At 32.2% G+C, this 20,948-nt stretch overlaps 1 protein-coding gene across 1 annotated transcript; it reads left to right on the top strand.

Moving 5' to 3' along the window:
* The first annotated feature begins 8,484 nt into the window (after positions 1-8,484).
* On the top strand, positions 8,485-18,963 carry LOC133287928 (protein DMP4-like). The gene is made up of 2 exons (XM_061485632.1): positions 8,485-8,499; positions 18,340-18,963. Exons 1-2 carry the CDS (start codon positions 8,485-8,487, stop codon positions 18,961-18,963), a joined length of 639 nt encoding a protein of 212 aa, XP_061341616.1.
* Positions 18,964-20,948: the final 1,985 nt, after the last annotated feature.

Here is a 20,948-nt window from a genome sequence, read left to right as displayed (position 1 = left end):
TTAATCGATTAAATAAGGAAATTTAATCGACTAAATCTTCATTTGACCATTTAATCAATTAAATATTTCATTTAATCAATTAAAGAGTGACAGATTGGTAGATAGTTTACAATAAAAGGGCAAAATAGTTATTAAATAATTAACGAGAGGCAAAAGGGTGAAAAAGTCGATAAGCCGACTTATGTCATGTTATTTATTTTTAAAGAAATAAAAAATTTATTTAAATTTTTTTATAATATTTTATTGTTATTTTTTAATTTTCAATAGTCTAATAGACTTAAACAAGTTAACAAGTAAAAAAAAAAAAAAAAAAAAAAAAGTTAACAAACATAAGTTTGGGCTTTTAAATTTATATAAACCTAACTTATTTAAACAAAAACCTAGTCCAGTCTAGAGCTCAAAATTGGGTTAACTTGCCTAATGGGTTAGGGCAAAAAAAAATCCATAGAATCGAAGGCTCATAACAATAATAACTAACATGGGTTAAAAATCCTACAAAATTATTTTATTGAAATTAATGCATTCTACAAGTGAAATGAAAGAATTTTTTTAATTATTTTCCCGATAATTCTTGAACAGATAATTTTATATCAAAAACATTGAAGTTCTCGCTTTCTATTATATCCTAAAATAATTATATTTCGCATTAAATAACACTAATAGTGAAGATTTTTATTATTCAGTAATACTTTCAATATACGTGAAAAGATTAATGATTTGATTTTTTTTAGTAAAAATCAGTTAAACAAGATTATATATAACGCTCTCAACTTTTTTGCTGTAACAAAATCAAGTGATGCTGAAATTTTAAATGATTATGCATAATATCATTTTTTTACCATATTATTTTATAGTTTAAACATTTTTTAAGGGAAAAGTTCAAAAACCTCTCTATAGTTTATATTAAAATCAATTACACCCTTAAATTTTTATTATTATTTATCCTCATTGATTTTTTTTCAATTACCATGTTCCTATTCACCTTCCTCAACTTATTGAGTTGAAATTTTCATAGTGTAATTTTTTTATTCTACTTTGCTGCAAATTATATATTTTTAATTTATTATAATACTAAGGTAAATAATCAAACATATATTACTGTTCAAATCTTTAACTCCATCAAAATAAGTATAAACTCTTTATTTTAACTCAAACGGCTCCACATTTATTTGATTTTTTCTAGATTTTTCCGTTTTATTTGTGGTCAATTCGCTTGTCATCTATGTGTATTTGCTCATATCTTTGAGCTTAATGTTAATGAGTATTGCATAACAATAGACCAATTTACTCCTTAATATATTAGTATTTTTTCCAACATTTTTTTTTTTTTTTGTTACTTATCCCTGGCTCACAATTTTTTTCTTTTGAACCCAGAATAAAATTATATTTACATATAAATTGATTACTTAAATAATTTTTAATTTTATTTATTAAATTTAAGATATTACTATATTTGTTAAACTCTGGTCAAGTCAGTTTTATTAAAGATATATAATTTTTTAAAAAGAAAAATAATAGTCATAAGTTAAGCTTCATTCAGCTAACAAATAACAATGTTATAATATTATCTTATTGGAAGATCCAAATTAGTTGTTAATTTGCAGCTTTCATTGTAATCTTTTCTCAATATCGTTGGGATGAAATTTTTTTAATAGTTTGACATAAATTTTAGAAAACAATGATTTTTTACAAGGTAAAATGAATATTTTAATTTAAATTTTAAGAGAAAAATCATAAAGATGTAAGGGATTTTAAGAGAAACCATACAAAGTGTAACATCTAAAGAGCTGGCAAGGGCAGGGAGTGATCGTCGGTGCGAAAGGGCACGGTCAATGAGCGACTCATGCCAAATCTTGCAGCTTGGGGGTTCATGAATGAATCGAATCAACACCGAAAGAGAGGGATTCCAGAGACTGTGTTGGTATGGGACGGTACAGTTAGGAATGACTTATAAGAATTAATTGGTACTACCTATACTAACAAGATGCATCTACTTTTCGGTAGCCCGGATCGGAAGAACTCCACAGTTAAGCGTGCTTGACTTGGAGCAATTCTGGGATGGGTGACCTCATGGGAAGTTTTCCCGGGAAGTGTGCGAGTGAGGACAAAGCACACTGAAAAGTCTTGTGTTAGTGTGTGGGGCATTTATTGATTCTTGCAAGTGGCCGGACGTTACAAGTGGTATCAGAGCAGGGCCTCTCTTCCAGTACGGTGTGGTTCGAGGACGAACCAGGCGGAAGCTGGTGGGCATGTAACATCCCAAGAGCTGGTAAGGGCAGGGAGTGATCGCCGGGGCGAAAGGGCACGGACAATGAGCGGCTCATGCCAAATCTTGCAGCTTGGGGGTTCATGAATGAATCGAATCAACACCCGAAAGAGAAGGATTCCAGAGACTGTGTTGGTATGGGACGGTACAATTAGGAATGACTTATAAGAATTAATTGGTACTACCTATACTACTAACAAGATGTATCTACTTTTCGGTAGCCCAGATCGAAAGAACTCCACAGTTAAGCGTGCTTGACTTGGAGCAATTCTGGGATGGGTGACCTCCTGATAAGTTTTCCAGGGAAGTGTGCGAGTGAGGACAAAGCACACTGAAAAGTCTCGTGTTAGTGTGTGGGGACAATTATTGATTCTTGCAAGTGGTCGGGCGTTACACAGAGGGAATTTTTGAACTTTTCTCTTTTTCAAAGTATGAAGAGATATTCGTAACAATATAAGCTATTATGTATTATTATTATATATTTTAAGAACTTAGTTATACCCACACCAAAATAAAAAGAACTTAGTTATACCCACACCAAAATAAAAAGAACTTAGTTATCCCCACACCAAAATAAAAAGAACTTTAGTTATTTACCAAAAAAAAAAAAAAACTTTAGTTACAATTTTATAAATGGTGAACATATAATTGAAAACCTTGTTAAATTATAAAAAAATTAGATATATAAAAATCCCATTGAAATTTTTTAAATTAAATGAAATTGTGTAAAATTTTAACAAATTACAAAAATATACATAGAAAACTAAATATTTATTAAGCTTTAAAGACAAATATCGAGAATTTACAATTTGTTATTTTATCTAAGAGAATCATAGAAAGATTTAAAATAATATAAAAATGGATTCTCTCATGTTTGATTTGAACATGACCAAGTCATATAAATCTCAATCATTCAAGGACTAATCAATGGTTAGTAATTAATTTGAATATTTCATCTTTTTTGTTCTATAAATTTTATTATTAAAATTGTGGTCATTAATCTGTTATTGAATGATTGAGATTCATGGCATGATATAATTATGTTAAAATTAGACATGGGAGGATTCATTTGCATAGGAATTTTCCCTGCCTAATATTAGTTATTAATTATTAGACAAATGACATTTTTAAAACATTCAAGACGGATGGATTCAAATTTGGATGATTAATAAAATATAAATTTATATTTTAATATAAGTTTTTCTCTTATATATTATTTATATTTTGATATAGGGGTATTTTTAATAATAAATATATATAAAGGTCTGGATCGTTTTATATCAGTGTAAGTTATACTCTCAATCTTGGTCGTGGATTCCATTTATATCTAATGATTCTGATTTACTAGATATTTGAACCATCAAATGCAAGCAAATCAATGATCAAGATTTTGTGTAAGACTTCTTATTCTTACACCGGTGTAAGAATATCTTACAATTTTCAATAAATGATAACTGTTGATTGACGGAAATCAACGATTAGGATTTGGTGTCAAATTTTAAAGTTCGGCACCAGTATCAAAAGATCATGCACCTAAATATATATATATATATATATATATGGGAAGGGTTATACTTACTACCTCCTAAGTTTACTACCCTTACTACCAAATTTCCCACCATTAGATGAATTTTGAATCCAATGACTCATATTTACCTCTTATAAACCTTTTTTTTTCGTCACTCATCCCTGTAAAACTATTTGTGTCTCATGTGTAACGTGTGTCAATCGATTTAATTAAATAACAAAAGAGGCTTTATGGTAATTGACGTTTCGCATTAATGGTAATTGACGTTTTGACGTTTTGCATTATGGTAACGTTTTACAATAATGGTAATTGACGTTTTGACGTTTCGCATTAATGGGAAGTTACAGGGAGTTATTTGAAACTCCGGTGACATGGTTCAGTTATATAAAGAGAAAAATGGTGAGTCTCTGTGATTTTATCTCTCAGAATTCTCTCCTTCATGGTCTGCCCATAAAAGTTGTATCAGATCCCTGTCATAGACGATACAAGGAAAGCAGAGGGTAAAGACTCTGAGAAACAATCTTCCATCATTAAAGTTCTTCATCAGAGTTCTTCCGCACTAATGGAGAAAGGTACGCTCTTATGTGAAAATCATGAATTCTAAAGATCCTGTATCATGTTCTTGAATGATCATTGTTGAGCATGTATTAATGAATTACTGATAAATTGCTTACATGTGGTATCAGAGCCAGTGTTTAAGAATTTGTGTTTTTCCATAAATAATTATGAATGAATTTCTGATTCATGAAAAGTTAGGGTTTTTGAAAATAAAATTCACGATCATCATTTGAATTTTGCGTTCATATTACGGTTTGCATATTGATTTGAAATGCATATGTCAAATACTGCATTTTATGATGTCGCGAGTTCTGAAGAAAACAATTTCGAATTGATTTTGTATTTCACAAAAGGACGAAAACGAAAACATGAAGTCCCTTTACGTTAATATGAATTTGATGGTTTTCGTGTCATTTGCCATTCTCGGAAACGTATGCATTTGGGCGTTGAATGGAATTTCATTTGAAAATTGGTTGAATGCATTTGCCATTCTCGGTTTTCGAGTTTTGAAGCAAAATTTTGATTTGGTTTTGCAATACAATTACGTCGGTTTTCAATTCAATTCAATGTGAATATTTTAATGCCATTCAATTCAATTCAATTCGATTCTGTGTCGTTTTCCGTTCCAATTCAATGCCATTCAATTTTTAATGCCATTCGATTTAATGGATAAAGGTACTGTATGTAAATATATATTCTGATATTGAATGTGAAAATTGAATGATTATGTAATATTCACAGTTTTAAATTGAATGATTTTGTGATGTGGTTGGATTAAAATTAAATGTGAAAATTTAATCCTATTATTGTTTATGAAATATCAAAAGTTTTGAAATTAATTATGGTAGATTTGTTAGTCACCAAAGTGGCCAAATCTTGAAGAGTTATTTTAATTTCAAATATAATGAATTTTATTTCAATTACCATGACTGTGATGCTATGAAGAGTATGAAATAATTTTCTAGTTGTGGTATATTGAAGTTCATTATTGTAGGACAGTTAGGGATCAACCCAAAGGTTGATTATTTGTTTTATAAAATGAACATGGATGTTAGTATTGTTGGCATATTTTCTCACATTTGGACATCCAAAGATGGCAAATATTTATGATAGGGGTATGCATCATTGCCAAATTATGTGAAATTTATATAGCATCATTATAGTTAATGTTGTATGTTAATGGATCCCCAAAGGTGAACATTGATATGCATTGAAGTTAGTATATTTGAATCTGTGAATTATGTTAGTATGTGACATGTATGACTCAAAGCATTAATGTTTTTAAATGTTATTCCTCGCAGTACTAGTTGCTACACATTCCATGTTCTCAATTGTTGTAGTTTTTAATGGGCTGAACTTCTCTGAATGAAAAGAGCAAATCAATTTTTACCTTGGGGTAATGGATATGGATTTGGCTCTTAGAGAAGAGGAACCTGGTGCTATTACTCCTGAAAGCACTGAGGATGAAAGGGACCATTTTAAGAACTGGGAAAGATCCAACAGAATAAGTCTGATGTACATGAAAATGAGCATAGCAAGCAACATTAAGTCAGTTCTTCCACAAACTGAAAGTGCCATCGAAATGATGAAACTTGTGGAAGAGCGCTCCCAAACCGCTGATAAGTCTCTTGCTGGGACACTTATGAGTACACTGACCACCATGAAGTTTGATGGTTCGCGTACTATGCATGAGCATGTTATTGAAATGACAAGCATTGCGGCAAAACTGAAAGCATTGGGAATGGATGTGGATGAGAACTTCCTGGTGCAGTTCGTATTGAACTCATTACCGTCTGAGTATGGTCCTTTCCAAATGAACTATAATACCATGAAAGACAAATGGAATGTGCATGAATTGCACAGTATGTTAGTTCAGGAGGAAACCAGACTTAAGAATCAGGGAGCTCATTCTATCAATTATGTAAAGCATCAAGGAGCTGAAAAGAATAAAGGAAAGAAGCATGAGAAGAAAGGAGGAGGAGGAGGACCCCTTAAAGTGAATGAGGCCTCTTCTTCTAAAATCCACAAAAAGGAAAGTAATGCAAAGATGAGGTGCCATTTCTGTAAAAAGGAAGGGCATTTCAAAAGGGATTGCCTGAAACGTAAGGCTTGGTTCGAAAAGAAAGGTAAGCCTAGTGCTTATGTATGTTATGAATCAAACCTGGCTGAAGTTCCTTATAATACTTGGTGGATTGATTCTGGTTGTACTACTCATGTTTCTAATACAATGCAGGGATTTCTTATGACCCAAACCACAAAGCCAAATGAAAAGTTTGTCCTTATGGGCAATAGAGTGAAAGTTCCGGTGGAAGCTGTTGGGACTTACCGTTTAATTCTCGATAGTGGATTTCATTTGGATTTACGTGAAACTCTTTATGTACCTAGTATATCTAGGAATTTAGTTTCAATTTCCAAACTTGATGTTGCTGGATACTCTTTTAAATTTGGTAGTGGTAGTTTCAGTTTGTACAAGCACAATCATTTGATTGGTAATGGTACTTTATGTGATGGATTATATAAATTATGTCTTGATAATCTTTATGCTGAAACACTTATGACTCTGCATCATAATGTTGGTACTAAACGTACCTTAATTAATGAGTGTTCCGCTTACTTGTGGCACAAACGTTTGGGACATATTTCCAAAGAAAGGATGAAAAGATTGGTAAATAATGAAATCCTTCCGGATTTAGACTTTACTGATTTGAATGTTTGTGTGGATTGTATTAAAGGAAAACAAACAAAACACACAAAGAAAGGAGCCACAAGGAGCACTCAGCTTCTTGAAATTATACACACTGATGTATGTGGTCCGTTTGATGTTAATGCCTTCAATAAAGAAAAATATTTTATCACTTTCATTGATGATTATTCACGTTATGGTTATGTCTATTTGTTGCATGATAAGTCTCAAGCTGCAAATGCTTTGGAGATTTATATTAATGAAGTTGAAAGGCAATTAGATATAAAGGTGAAGATTGTCAGGTCTGATAGGGGTGGTGAATATTATGGAAGGTATGATGAAAGTGGACAACATCCGGGCCCATTTGCTAAATTTCTGGAAAAGCGTGGTATTTGTGCTCAATACACAATGCCCTGTACACCGCAACAGAATGGTGTATCAGAAAGGCGTAATAGGACCTTACTGGATATGGTTAGGAGTATGTTAAGTAATTCTTCTTTACATGTTTCATTGTGGACTTATGCTCTAAAAACTGCCATGTACGTATTGAATAGGGTTCCTAGTAAGTCAGTTCCAAAGACTCCTTTTGAACTTTGGACTGGAAGGAAACCTAGTATAAGACACCTGCATGTTTGGGGTTGTCAGGCAGAGATTAGATATTACAATCCGCAAGAAAAGAAACTAGATGCAAGGACAATCAGTGGTTATTTCATTGGTTATCCAGAAAAATCGAAAGGGTATAGATTTTACTGTCCTTATCATATTACAAGGATTATTGAATCTGGAAATGCAAGGTTCATTGAGAATGGTGAAGTTAGTGGGAGTGAAACACCACGTAAAGTGGATATTCATGAAGTGAGAGTACAAGTTACATTACCTTGTAGCTCTAGTAAAGTTATTGTTCCTTATGCTATTGAACCAATCAATAATAATGAAGGACAAGTTAATGATCCCACTACTTATGAAGAGATCATTGTTGATGAACCGAATGAACCCATAGTAGAAGAACCACAACAAATAGCATTAAGAAGATCTCAAAGAGAAAGGAGACCTGCTATTTCTAATGATTATGTGGTATATCTACAAGAATCTGAATTTGACATGGGTATTCAGGATGATCCAGTAACGTTTTCACAAGCCATGAATGGAGAAAATGGTGATAAATGGTTAGATGCCATGAAAGATGAGTTGAAATCTATGGAACAGAATAAGGTCTGGGATATTGTTGAGTTACCAGAAGGGTGCAAGAGAGTTGGTTGTAAATGGGTCTTTAAGACCAAACGTGACTCTCATGGTAACTTGGAACGTTACAAGGCCAGACTAGTTGCAAAGGGATTCACTCAGAAAGATGGCATTGACTATAAAGAAACTTTTTCACCAGTTTCAAAGAAGGATTTGTTAAGAATTATTATGGCATTGGTGGCTCATTATGATCTAGAGTTACACCAAATGGATGTGAAAACCGCCTTTCTAAATGGAAATTTAGATGAAGATGTGTACATGGACCAACCAATGGGGTTCATAGAAAAGGGTAAAGAGCACATGGTGTGCAAACTTAAGAAGTCAATATACGGACTTAAACAAGCTTCACGGCAATGGTACCTTAAGTTCAATGATACCGTTGTTTCCTTTGGATTTAAAGAAAACATCGTTGATCGATGTATATATCTGAAGATCAGTGGGAGCAAGTTCATCTTATTGGTTCTGTATGTTGATGATATTTTTCTTGCAACTAACGATCTTGGTCTTTTAACTGAGACTAAGAAGTTTCTCTCTAGTAACTTTGAAATGAAAGATATGGGTGAGGCAGCTTATGTGATAGGAATAGAAATATTCCGTGATAGATCACAAGGACTGTTAGGTTTGTCTCAGAAAGCATATATTAATAAAGTTCTAGAGAGATTCAGAATGGAAAACTGCTCATCATCTCCAGTTCCAATTCAGAAAGGAGATAAGTTTAGTCTCTTACAATGTCCTAAAAGTGAATTGGAACGAAAAGAAATGGAAGCAATTCCGTATGCATCATTAGTTGGGAGCTTAATGTATGCTCAGACTTGTACGAGACCAGATATTAGCTTTGCAGTTGGGATGTTGGGTAGATACCAAAGTAATCCCGGTATGGATCACTGGAAAGCAGCAAAGAAAGTTCTGAGATATTTGCAAGGAACTAAAGGTCACATGCTTACTTATAGAAGGTCTAGCAACCTTGAAGTTATTGGATACACAGATTCGGATTTTGCAGGATGCGTAGACACAAGAAAATCTACATGTGGTTACCTGTATTTTTTAGCTGAAGGAGCTATATCATGGAAAAGTGCAAAGCAGACTGTAATAGCTGCGTCCACTATGGAAGCTGAATTTGTGGCATGCTTTGAAGCCACGATTCAGGCTAAATGGCTACGGAACTTTATTTCAGGGCTTGGATTGGTCGACAATATTGCAAAGCCGCTGAAAATTTATTGTGATAATTCTGCAGTTGTCTTCTTTTCTAAAAACGACAAATATTCCAAAGGTGCTAAACATATGGAATTAAAGTACTTTGCCGTTAAAGAAGAGGTTCAGAAACAAAGAGTGTCTATAGAGCATATTAGCACCGATCTTATGATAGCTGATCCCTTGACGAATGGATTACCGCCCAAGACATTTACTGGTCATGTATGTAGAATGGGCATTATGTCAGCTAATGAATGATAAAAATTATAGTTATGTATTAAAGTATTGACACTCTGAGCTCATTGATGAATATATGTTTCTGATATTGTCTTGTTTTTCAATTTATGTATGCATGCAAGTATATGTGATGATATTGAAAATATTTGTGGTCCGTTATGAAGACATTATTGTTGGACATAATGTGTACTTCCTATTAAAGTATCATGTTAGGAAGAAGAGTCAATATAGTAGTACATGGAAGGGACTATGCCGACTTGATAGCATACAACCGCCATGACTCATGTTGATTTTATTTCTAATAATGAATTATGATGACGTCAATGTATGGAACCTTTAGGCTAGTAAATGCGCATTATAGTGAATTTTAATTAAATCATGAAGGGACACCTTATGACATGAGCCAAGTGGGAGAATGTAAAACTATTTGTGTCTCATGTGTAACGTGTGTCAATCGGTTTAATTAAATAATAAAAGAGGCTTTATGGTAATTGACGTTTCGCATTAATGGTAATTGACGTTTTGACGTTTTGCATTATGGTAACGTTTTACATTAATGGTAATTGACGTTTTGACGTTTCGCATTAATGGGAAGTTACAGGGAGTTATTTGAAACTCCGTAACTGGTGACATGGTTCAGTTATATAAAGAGAAAAATGGTGAGTCTCTGTGATTTTATCTCTCAGAATTCTCTCCTTCATGGTCTGCCCATAAAAGTTGTATCAGATCCCTGTCATAGACGATACAAGGAAAGCAGAGGGTAAAGACTCTGAGAAACAATCTTCCATCATTAAAGTTCTTCATCAGAGTTCTTCCGCACTAATGGAGAAAGGTACGCTCTTATGTGAAAATCATGAATTCTAAAGATCCTGTATCATGTTCTTGAATGATCATTGTTGAACATGTATTAATGAATTACTGATAAATTGCTTACAATCCCTTCTCTCTCTAGGTCTCTGGGAATTGCACACACGCTCACCACTCTCTCCAACTTCCTCTCGTCATGGTTCTTTCTTTTCCGGTTCCATTCATCGTTGCTTTTCTTTCTTCGTTTTTTAAATTTCTTTTGTCACCACCACCATCCCTTGCGGAACCATTCTGACCTTCCCCTTCTTCATGAACATGAACCCTAACATCATATCTCTCCATGATTCGAAGTCTTTCTCGCACCTCTTCGATACTTCTACCTTTCAGAACAAAATTACCTTGTCTAATGGCTCATACTTATCCCATATAATCCTAATTTTTCCCTCACTCATCCCCTATCTCTTTCTCTCTCTATGTCTGGGAACTGCACAGACACTCCCTGCTCTCTCCAAATTTATCTCTTCATCGTTGCTTTTCATTCTTTTCTTTTTTTAAATTTCTTTTGTCACCATTCATCGCTCTCCATGAACGACGACGAGGAGCAACAAACTCAGGCGGAAAACTCTTTTTCACCGCAGTGCATGCCGACAAGCATCACGCCCTTGGTAAATATTTTAGCTTCTTCTAAGAACTTCGAACATTATTCTAAGATAAATAATAGATTGGGGTTGGTGTGGCAATATCAAACTGAATTGTCAAAGAGTCACTGATTGTGGGGTTGGTATGATAAGATCAAAAGAAATTGTTATAAAACACTAGTATTCATGAACTATAAGAAACTTAAAAAACGAGGACACAATAAGCGCACATGCAAAGTTATAAATCTATAAAAGGTATGCTGCTTCATCTTATGCTCTATTGTTATTAATTAAATATAAAAAATGGTCCCGCCTAAGGAGGAATCTTTTGAACATATGGTCAGTTTGGTCTTCCCTTAAAAATGAGTTTAAAAATTCATGGATGTTGTATATGCAAGATTTAACTTTGAGTTTGTTGGATAAGTGCCAGAAATCACTTTATGTCATCAAGGGAATTATGGAAAGCATAACAGATGATTAAGTGACACTTTTTGTGGCTTTATATCTTTTTGAGTTTGTTGGATAAGTGCCAGAAATCACTTTATGTCATCAAGTGGACACTGCCAAGCATGCTGCGGAAGTTGTTCAAAATCCTAATGTACATAAACAGAGATGCAGATTTGATTTGATTTTAGATAAAAAGAGATGCAACTGTCATGAGGTGAAATTTATTAAGATTGTTTGTTATTGCTCTTATTATGCTGTGGTTGTTAACCCTAAATAGTTTGAGATCATGAAATATTTTGTGCACTAAAGAGTGGGTTGTATCCTTAGCTTATTCTGGTCATTACTCATTAGTTGACTTAGCCCCCTAGTTGACCCATCAGTACCAAACAATTTGAAACCAGTATTCCCTTTATGTTGTGTTTCTTTCTTTCTTTCTTTCTTTCTTTCTTTGGCTATATAATAATCACTTGTTTATTTCAATGAAGGCCAATATGGAAGATGATGAGGACTTTATTGTTATGCTATTTGAGATAAATCCTATTTTTTTGGGTTATATATGAATCAGAGACCATTGTCAAATCTGAAAATTCTAGCACTATTAAATGTCATTTAGAGTAAGTGATAGAAGTGTCTTTTTCTTCTGAATTTTTTTTTTTTGCTTTCCCTCTCCCTTTGAAATTAATCCATTTTCATTTACCATTCTTGTTTGGTTGTGTCTTCTTCCTCTTCTTAATAGCTGAAAGAATCAATATGGGAAGGCACACAATAACATACTGATTACGTAAAAGAAAGGAGTACATTATTCCTCCAGAATATGGGTCATACAGAAGGAAACTTTTGAACATATGGTCAGTTTGGTCTTCCCTTAAAAATGAGTTTAAAAATTCATGGATGCTTTATATGAAAAATCTGTTTTTGAAATTACTTGATTAACTCTTTTGAAATTACAGAAACATCCAGATGCTAAGACTGTAAAAAGTGATGGTTAAGGAGCTATGCACAATATTTTCTGAGCCAGCAACTAATGGCAAGCATGAATATTTAGGTGCACTTGAAGGTGAACATGCATCTAGAACTCCTTGTTCAAAACTCTTGAGACGCACCAAGAAGAGTCCTCATCTGGATCCCAGGATGAAGAAGATGCTAATGACCCTCTTAACAATTTAACCTACTACACCTTCTGCAACTTGTAACCGTAAAAGATGTTATACTTTTTGATATAGCATATTATAGATATGACATAGTATTTGGATCTGCATTGAAAATGCAAGCAACATCTTATGTTTCTTGTTTCAGACAATTTGTTTTTTTTTTGTATCCTTGTTTAGATCCAGCTTCTTAAATGTATGCAAACTCACTGCCATGGATCTGTTCTGCTTTTATCCTTTGATTGGTTTTATATATTGCTCTAGAAAGTTAATTATGCGATTAGGCCATAACATACTAGAAAGTTATATATCATAAATGTGATCCAGAGACACACTATAACTCCATAACTTAAAATCTGTTCACTTATATGAGCAGTCATATCAGGAATTTTAGTACACATCAAACTAATAAACACAATAGACACGCCCCAATATGATCAAAGCAAGCCCCATTAGAACATGGCTGGTAGCCTTCAAAGCTTTCCTTTCTTCAGCTTGGATGTGCTCGGCAACATTGAAATTCCCTGCATGAATGCAATCCCCATTTATCAATAGAAGATAAAAATCAATAAAACATGCATTAATCTTCAATCACTACGTGCAATTAAAATTAATCTCCAATCAACATTGAATTGTTTCTTTGATGTCCAGCACGGTTGCACTATTGTAAAATATGAAGTTGTTGAATATGTTATCAATGCAGCTGAGGACCAAATTTGTGTTTGACAGACATGGTCCTTTACAGAATTCATCAGTTCTCTGTGCAGGCACGTTCAGGTTTGGCAATATGCGACTTTCTCACCCTCATATATCCAAAAATAAATAGAAGTTAAACAACAAAATCTAGAACTAAAATAGGCAACAGAAACGAAATATTCATCAATTGCTTTGGTTGGGAAACTAAATTTTGTATTTATAATGATTCTAAACTATAACTTAGACAAGGTAATTTTGTTCTGAAAGGTAGAAGTATCGAAGAGGTGCGAGAAAGACTTCGAATCATGAAGAGATATGATGTTAGGGTTCATGTTCATGAAGAAGGGGAAGGTCAGAATGGTTCCGTAAGGGATGGTGGTGGTGACAAAAGAAATTTAAAAAACGAAGAAAGAAAAGCAACGATGAATGGAACCGAAAAAGAAAGAACCATGACGAGAGGAAGTTGGAGAGAGTGGTGAGCGTGTGTGCAGTTCCTAGAGACCTAGAGAGAGAAGGGATGAGTGACGAAAAAAAAAAGGTTTATAAGAGGTAAATATGAGTCATTGGATTCAAAATTCATCTAACGGTGGGAAATTTGGTAGTAAGGGTAGTAAACTTAGGAGGTAGTAAGTATAACCCTTCCCATATATATATATATATATATATATATATATATATATATATATATATATATATATATATATATATATATATATATATCTCTCTAGTTGATTTTACTGCAATTACCAAATAAAAATGAATAAAATAAATTAGGAAGTAAATATCTTTCACTTAAAATTGTTTAAAATAACGATTCAAATAAAAAATCTCATTGAATCATTAAAGTATATATTTATTATATATATTCTATAGAATTATACATATAGTATATTTATATTATTATAATATATTTATAATTTATTTTAATTTTTATATACATGGGATCAAAATTTCTCCTGTAACATAAGATAAAATTATTTCTTGAAATTCTAAAAATAACTTCGTTTTAGGGGATTTGGAAAAAAAATATGAGGTCTTTTAGTAAAATTACATGATACAAATAGAAAGTAAAATTACTAAATCATGCATTTTTTTCAAATACAAAAAACAACATCATTTTGAAATTGTTGGAAGTAGTTTCATCTCATATTGTAGGATAAATGTTTTTGATAAAGAAAATTTTTGACCTGTGAATTAGTCACAAGCTAACCCGTTAAATCAAAAAGTTTTGGGAGTTATAGAAAATCTTACCACAAAGTGAGCTTTATGGGTTTCGGCGGGATCTAACCCGCGAGCTACAACTCATTTTAACAACTCCAAGACCAACTCATTTACACCCTCACATAGGCGTTAAAAAAAAGTCTATGATTAACTTCCTAAATATGTTTTTTAAGGCTCGGATTTATTATATTTTACTTGGAGTCCGTTTAATTCGTTAAAAAAAGTGACTAAACAACACAAAAATCATTGTTCCGTTGTTTGGTCAAAATGAGGGAGCAGGCTTCAAGGACTGTACAAACTTTTGCTTAGTTAAAATAAGACTGCGTTTTGAATTTGAATTGAGGGTGTGTTTGTAGAAGATTTTGTTAAGGATAGCTAAGTAAATGGAAGTGGTATTTTTTGATGTCCATGCCAATATCATGTTTTAAAAAAATTTGCTAGGAAACTCATTTGCCTAATATTTATTTTTTGTGTGTAAAAAATACTGTTGAATAATACCATCTACAAGGTGGTATTTGTTGATAGATGGAGAAATCTAAAAAGTATTGTAAGCAAGGAGACCAAAAATCCAAAATGACTATGATGTTTGAGAAAACTACAACATCTAGAACTATATTTTACCATTTTATTTTAGTCAAGGGTTGTTGTGGTAATTTAATCATATTTTTACACCTATATTTTACTTTCAATCAAACATAGACTTACAAAATTCTACCCAATTTTTCCCGTAAAATTTTGGCCAACCAAACAATTTTTTTCTTTTAATTTTTCTACCAAACTTCATTTCCCACCATATCTCTAGTAATTATATTTTCTTGATAAAAATTTTTTTCTACTCTACCAAACACGCCCGAGAGATTATGGCTGTTACCATTGCCTCTTTTGTGACGTGGTGTTCAATGTCGTTTGGTCAATACGTTAAATTACGTATGTGGTTCCCATGTTCAATCTTTCTTTTTATTTTTGAAACATTGCATATCTTATATCTACACTCATAAATTGGAATAATGTCAATTTTATCTTTATCATTCATGTGGCATGGGAGTAGGAACTAGCAACTAGGAACGTTGACATTAGAAGTGGCGTCTCTACTTTTTTCGGTTCCCAAATCCACCCATTACTACATTTCCACATTCCCTCATCTCGAATGCAGCTGTCTAATACAATCTCAACAAGAATATGCATGAGCAGTTTTATGCAGGTTTCCTCTCTTACAATAACATTTGATAAAGCACTCAAAAGTGCCAATTTCAACAGAGATAACCCAAGGACACATATATAACACTTTGAGTGAAAATATTTTAACCTTCTATTTTTTTTCAATATTTCTTTTAAATTTAAAAATACTCGTGAAATACACGTAACACATGTAAATTTGAGTGGACTTTATAAACGTAAATGCAATTTTGTAGAATCTTAAATATAGCTCCCACCTCTAAAAAAGGAAAAAAGAAATCCGCTTGAAAATTGTTTCATAATATGGTCGGTCAAACAGAGCTTCCATTTCTAAAAGCGTAATTTAGACGGAATGAAAGCTCACATTTCAAACAAGATTCGTAAAATTTAAAATAATTAATAAAACGTAATTTTAAAGCAATATCGTAGTGGCCGGTGGTCGGTGGAGCTATGATTATGATTTTAAAAAAATAAAAAAATACATTTAAGAGAAACTAGGTTTCCAGAATAATAAATCATCTAAATTGAGTTCTACGTTTTTATTATATCGAATTTAAATGACTGATAGTTCACACGGTGACATTTATCAGCTAGTATTATGTATATATCTTAAAATCATGGCAAAAAAATATTTGAACTATTTAAACCGTTAACGATTATTACTGTTTGATTCGAGTCAGTATTTAGAATACTTATCTTAAAATTAAAAATTCTGAACTACCTAATTATATTTAAGGGTTCATTTTTCTGTAATTAATGTAGATAAATTATCTACATTAAGTCTAAAAAGACGTCATTTTTTGGCAAAAATCAATATATTTTTGTAATTATAATTTATTTCAGGATTATAATAGTTTTTTCATTATACTTTTGTAATTTGTCAACATAAAATGACGTCGTTTTGGAAGTGAATGTAAATAACTTATCTACATTCACCGTAGAAACATTAAAGTCTATATTTAATCATATTTTATAAATTGAATTCAATTTTATTATTCCTCAAAGGAAATTACATCATTAATCATGCGGTATGTAAGTATAATTATTAAGGAGATGTTTATAGAATGTTCTTGGATTTTTTTTTAACAGTATTAAAATTCACAAGTATACATGATAGCTTAAGTTCTGAATATTAGCTATTAAGGGAGTGTTTACATTACAACATCTAATAAGACATGATTTCAGCATTGAAAGGATTGCTTCAAAACCTTCATTTGTTTGCTAAAAATGATTGGTTTAAGTGGTAAGAAATTTATTTATGTAAATTTGTAGTTCGAATCATGAAAATAAAATAAAAAAATATTAAAAGAATCACCCAGTATGAATCCAAACTTCAGACCAAATTCAATAAAAAAAAAATCATTATTTAATCAATCCTTCCTTTTCTGTCACATGTATTATAACCAATTCAGCAATTTTCAATAATATAGAAAGAGTCCTCGCTCCAACCAGCACGCAAGATGGTGTCATACACTATAAAACTATTAAAACGCGTGCAATCCAAGATGAAAAATAAAATGTTGAATTCGTCCCAATTTGCATTGCATTTCAAAAAGGAAAACTAATCAGCAATCGTGCATAACATTACACATTCTATAAAAAAAAAAAAAAAAACTATACCTTTAATTGTAATTACTGTAAATTAACAATTCTTAGAATAATTTTAGAAAAACTAATATTTTAATCAAACACTCAACATACATATAAGACTTTTCAACAAACCTATGGTGATCAAAGTCTTATGCATGATCGGAATTTAAAATAGAAAAAATCATCGTACACGCATCAATAGACTTAAACAATAATTAAATAAGTCCAACATCACATCAACCATAATTTTAAGGAAGAAGGATATTTATATTATCAATTTTTTTTACAACTATTTTAATTATTATTGAATTTAAAAGTGGTTTTTCTTTTCTATAGTGAAGTAATAGTAAAAAAATTGATAATATGAATATCTTATCTCAATTTTAAGAATTTAAATTTATGAATTATTTTTTTTGATAGATATTATGTGATATTCTCACTCAACCTCCTCCGACCACCTTATTTTCTGAATACGGTTCTAAGGTTATCTTCTCATTAAAACAAATATCAGATTAAACCATTATCACATAAAAAAGAATGAGATTAATCTCCTTTTGAGGAAGAATCTTTTTCTTCTGGCCCTTAAAAAATTTCAAAAATCTGATTTAACTAAGATTTTAACCCTGGACAAAGCAGATCCTTAAACGCTGAGCTTTGCCAACTGAATTACCGTTGGAAAGTTCATGAATTATTTCAATTATATCTTCTATGCTTTGCTTATTCCTTTTACGTTACGTGATTTTATATCAATAATATTTTAATCAAACATTAAACTAACGTACATTACTTTGAACAAGTCTGAATTTGCCCATGTTTGCCTACCTACATTGATATAAATATTTTCAACAAACCTATGCTGCAAAGATAAAAGGTTATCAAAACAGAAAACAGCAGAGGGAGTATCAAATTAGAAAATGATTGGTTCTGAGAATCATGATGAACAAAAACTCCCACTCATCCTGAGAAATATGGAGGAGGTGCCAGAAGCAGAGAGGAACCTGATTCAGAAAGCCATCAGTCAAACACTTAAGTGCGCAGCCAATTTGGTCAACCTTTTACCAACAGGCACCGTCCTTGCTTTCCAACTTCTGTCCCCAATATTCACAAATAATGGAAAATGTGACTCAGCCACAAAGTTCATGACTGCTGCACTTGTAGCTCTATGTGGTGTCTCGTGCTTCCTTCTATCCTTTACCGATAGCTTCAGAGACAAGAAGGGAAACATCTCTTATGGTTTTGCCACATTCAAGGGCTTGTGGGTCATTGATGGATCAACCACTCTTCCACCTAAACTTGCTGCAAAATATCGCCTGCGGTTTATAGATTTCATGCATGCAGTGATGTCTGTTCTTGTTTTTGCAGCAATTGCATTGTTTAATAAGGATGTCATAAATTGCTTCTTTCCATCACCATCAAATGAGACTCATGAAGTCCTCACAGCATTGCCAGTGGGCATTAGTGTTTTTTGCAGCATGCTTTTTGTTGCATTTCCATCAGGGAGGCATGGAATTGGCTTCCCCCTTTCAACTAATTAAATAACAGTTGAGTTCTTTTTAATTAGTACATTATATTCATGTTTGTAACCGACTCCAATTTGATATATTATCGTGTTTGGAATTCCAATTTATATTGAATATTATTTTTCAATGCTTTGATTTGATGTATTAAAAACCTGGACTAAAACTACAATGACTTCTCTATCATTATAACCTATATTGATCATGCAAGCTGTATTTAGGCCTTGTTTATTTATGGAGAATAGATTGCTTGAGCAACTGTTGAATAAATTGAATCTCACCCCAAACAAACTAGCTTGTGTTGTTCATGGGAAAAGCGTTTGTCATTTTAAATGACAGAAAATTATGTCATTTTAAGAGAGAAACAGACACAGAAAATTTGAATTTTAAATTAAAAAAAAACCACTCACTTTCTCTCTCCCATGATTTCTGTTTTTCTGTATCTATCCCTCTCCTAAAATGACATAACTTATGTCATTTAAAATGACAAATACCAAACCATTTGTTTACAGTCTTATATTCGATAAAAGTAATATTGTTACATGTACAACCAGAAAAACTTGATAGAATTCCGTCGGAATTTAATAATATTTAGGATGGATCTTGCATATGAAGCGGTAAATATATCATCTCCTAACCCAAAATATTTAGGGAATGAATTTATGAATACTTATATGTATATGATTCTTACAGATTATCCTTTTAATCAATCATCGTATTTTAATTCATAACAATATTCTTATTAAGTATGGGATCCATATCAATATATTCCCTCTAAAGTGTAAGCCCGCATCTTCTAATATTAATGAGATTACCATAGTAAAGTCTTGAAACTTTTATTTCCATTAGATAAGAGGAGACTGCACCAATCATATTTTTTAATATTCAACCTAGCCAGTTTCATCCCTCACACTTAAATTTCTAGCATGAATAATATATTTTAATCTTTCTCAAAGGAAATAATATTATTAATCATTGTGGTATGTAGTTATAATTATCAATGCGATGTCTATATAATGTTATTGGTTTTTTTAAAAAAAAATATATATTAAAACTCACAAATATATCACTTAATTTCCCAATATTATATAAATTAATATAATATTAACATATAAACTCAAATCAGAATAAAAACATTATTATTTTTCACAAATCAACTTTAGACATTATGTCGCTATAAAATATTATCTGATCTTATCTAATCATTTTCATATTCCACTTACATAAGCACAAACTAACGGCACGGAATCAAAATATACCTACATGACCAAAGAGCAGCCTTCGCGCATGCATGCCCGATGATAATCTTTAAATCCATTTGTTTAGAAGTTTCAATATTAATAATAATATTGCTAAGGGCGCTTGTGATGGCATTCTTCGTGATTCTAATGGTTTCTGGATTAGTGGTTTTTTCTTGTTTTTGGGATCTTGCTCCCCCTTACCGGCAGAATTGTGGGCTATCTATCATGGCTTAATTTTTGCTTGGAATATGGGATGTAAGATTATTGTTCTAGAAAGTGACTCTTCTCAAACTGTTAGCCTTCTTACCTCTTCTGGTAACGACGTTCGAAGGCTCCCTTTGATAGCTAAGATTTGAGCTTGCTTGGGCAAAGATTGGAATGTTAATTTCTTGTGAGAACATTCCCAGATCCATCAATAAATGTGCAGATTGCTTAGCAAAGGATGCGATTAGCAAGGATTTTGGTCTTAATGTCTTCCATTCTCCTCACCAAGATCTAGTCTCTCTTATTGAAGCTGATATTTGGGACCCTGCAATAGGTTGTTCTGCTGTCACTACAAGAAAACTGGTATTTGGAGGCTGTTAAATTGAGGCGATTTCTCTTAAACCGCCTCCAATTTTTTACATAGTGGCGATTTTTTCGGCGATTTAATTGATTCGTGGCGGTTCACATGAAACCGCCTCCAAATATAAACTAGAGACGGTTAAAATAACCACCTCTATTTACCATTCAGAGGCGGTTACATTAAAACCACTCTTTAGA

Source organism: Gastrolobium bilobum, unplaced genomic scaffold (genome assembly GCF_033153095.1).
Source record: "Gastrolobium bilobum isolate Gb01-03AN ecotype WA unplaced genomic scaffold, APGP_CSIRO_Gbil_v1 utg12072, whole genome shotgun sequence".
NCBI lineage: Eukaryota > Viridiplantae > Streptophyta > Magnoliopsida > Fabales > Fabaceae > Gastrolobium > Gastrolobium bilobum.
The sequence above is the reverse complement of the archived record's forward strand: the minus strand, read 5'-3'. Positions and strand labels throughout refer to the sequence as shown.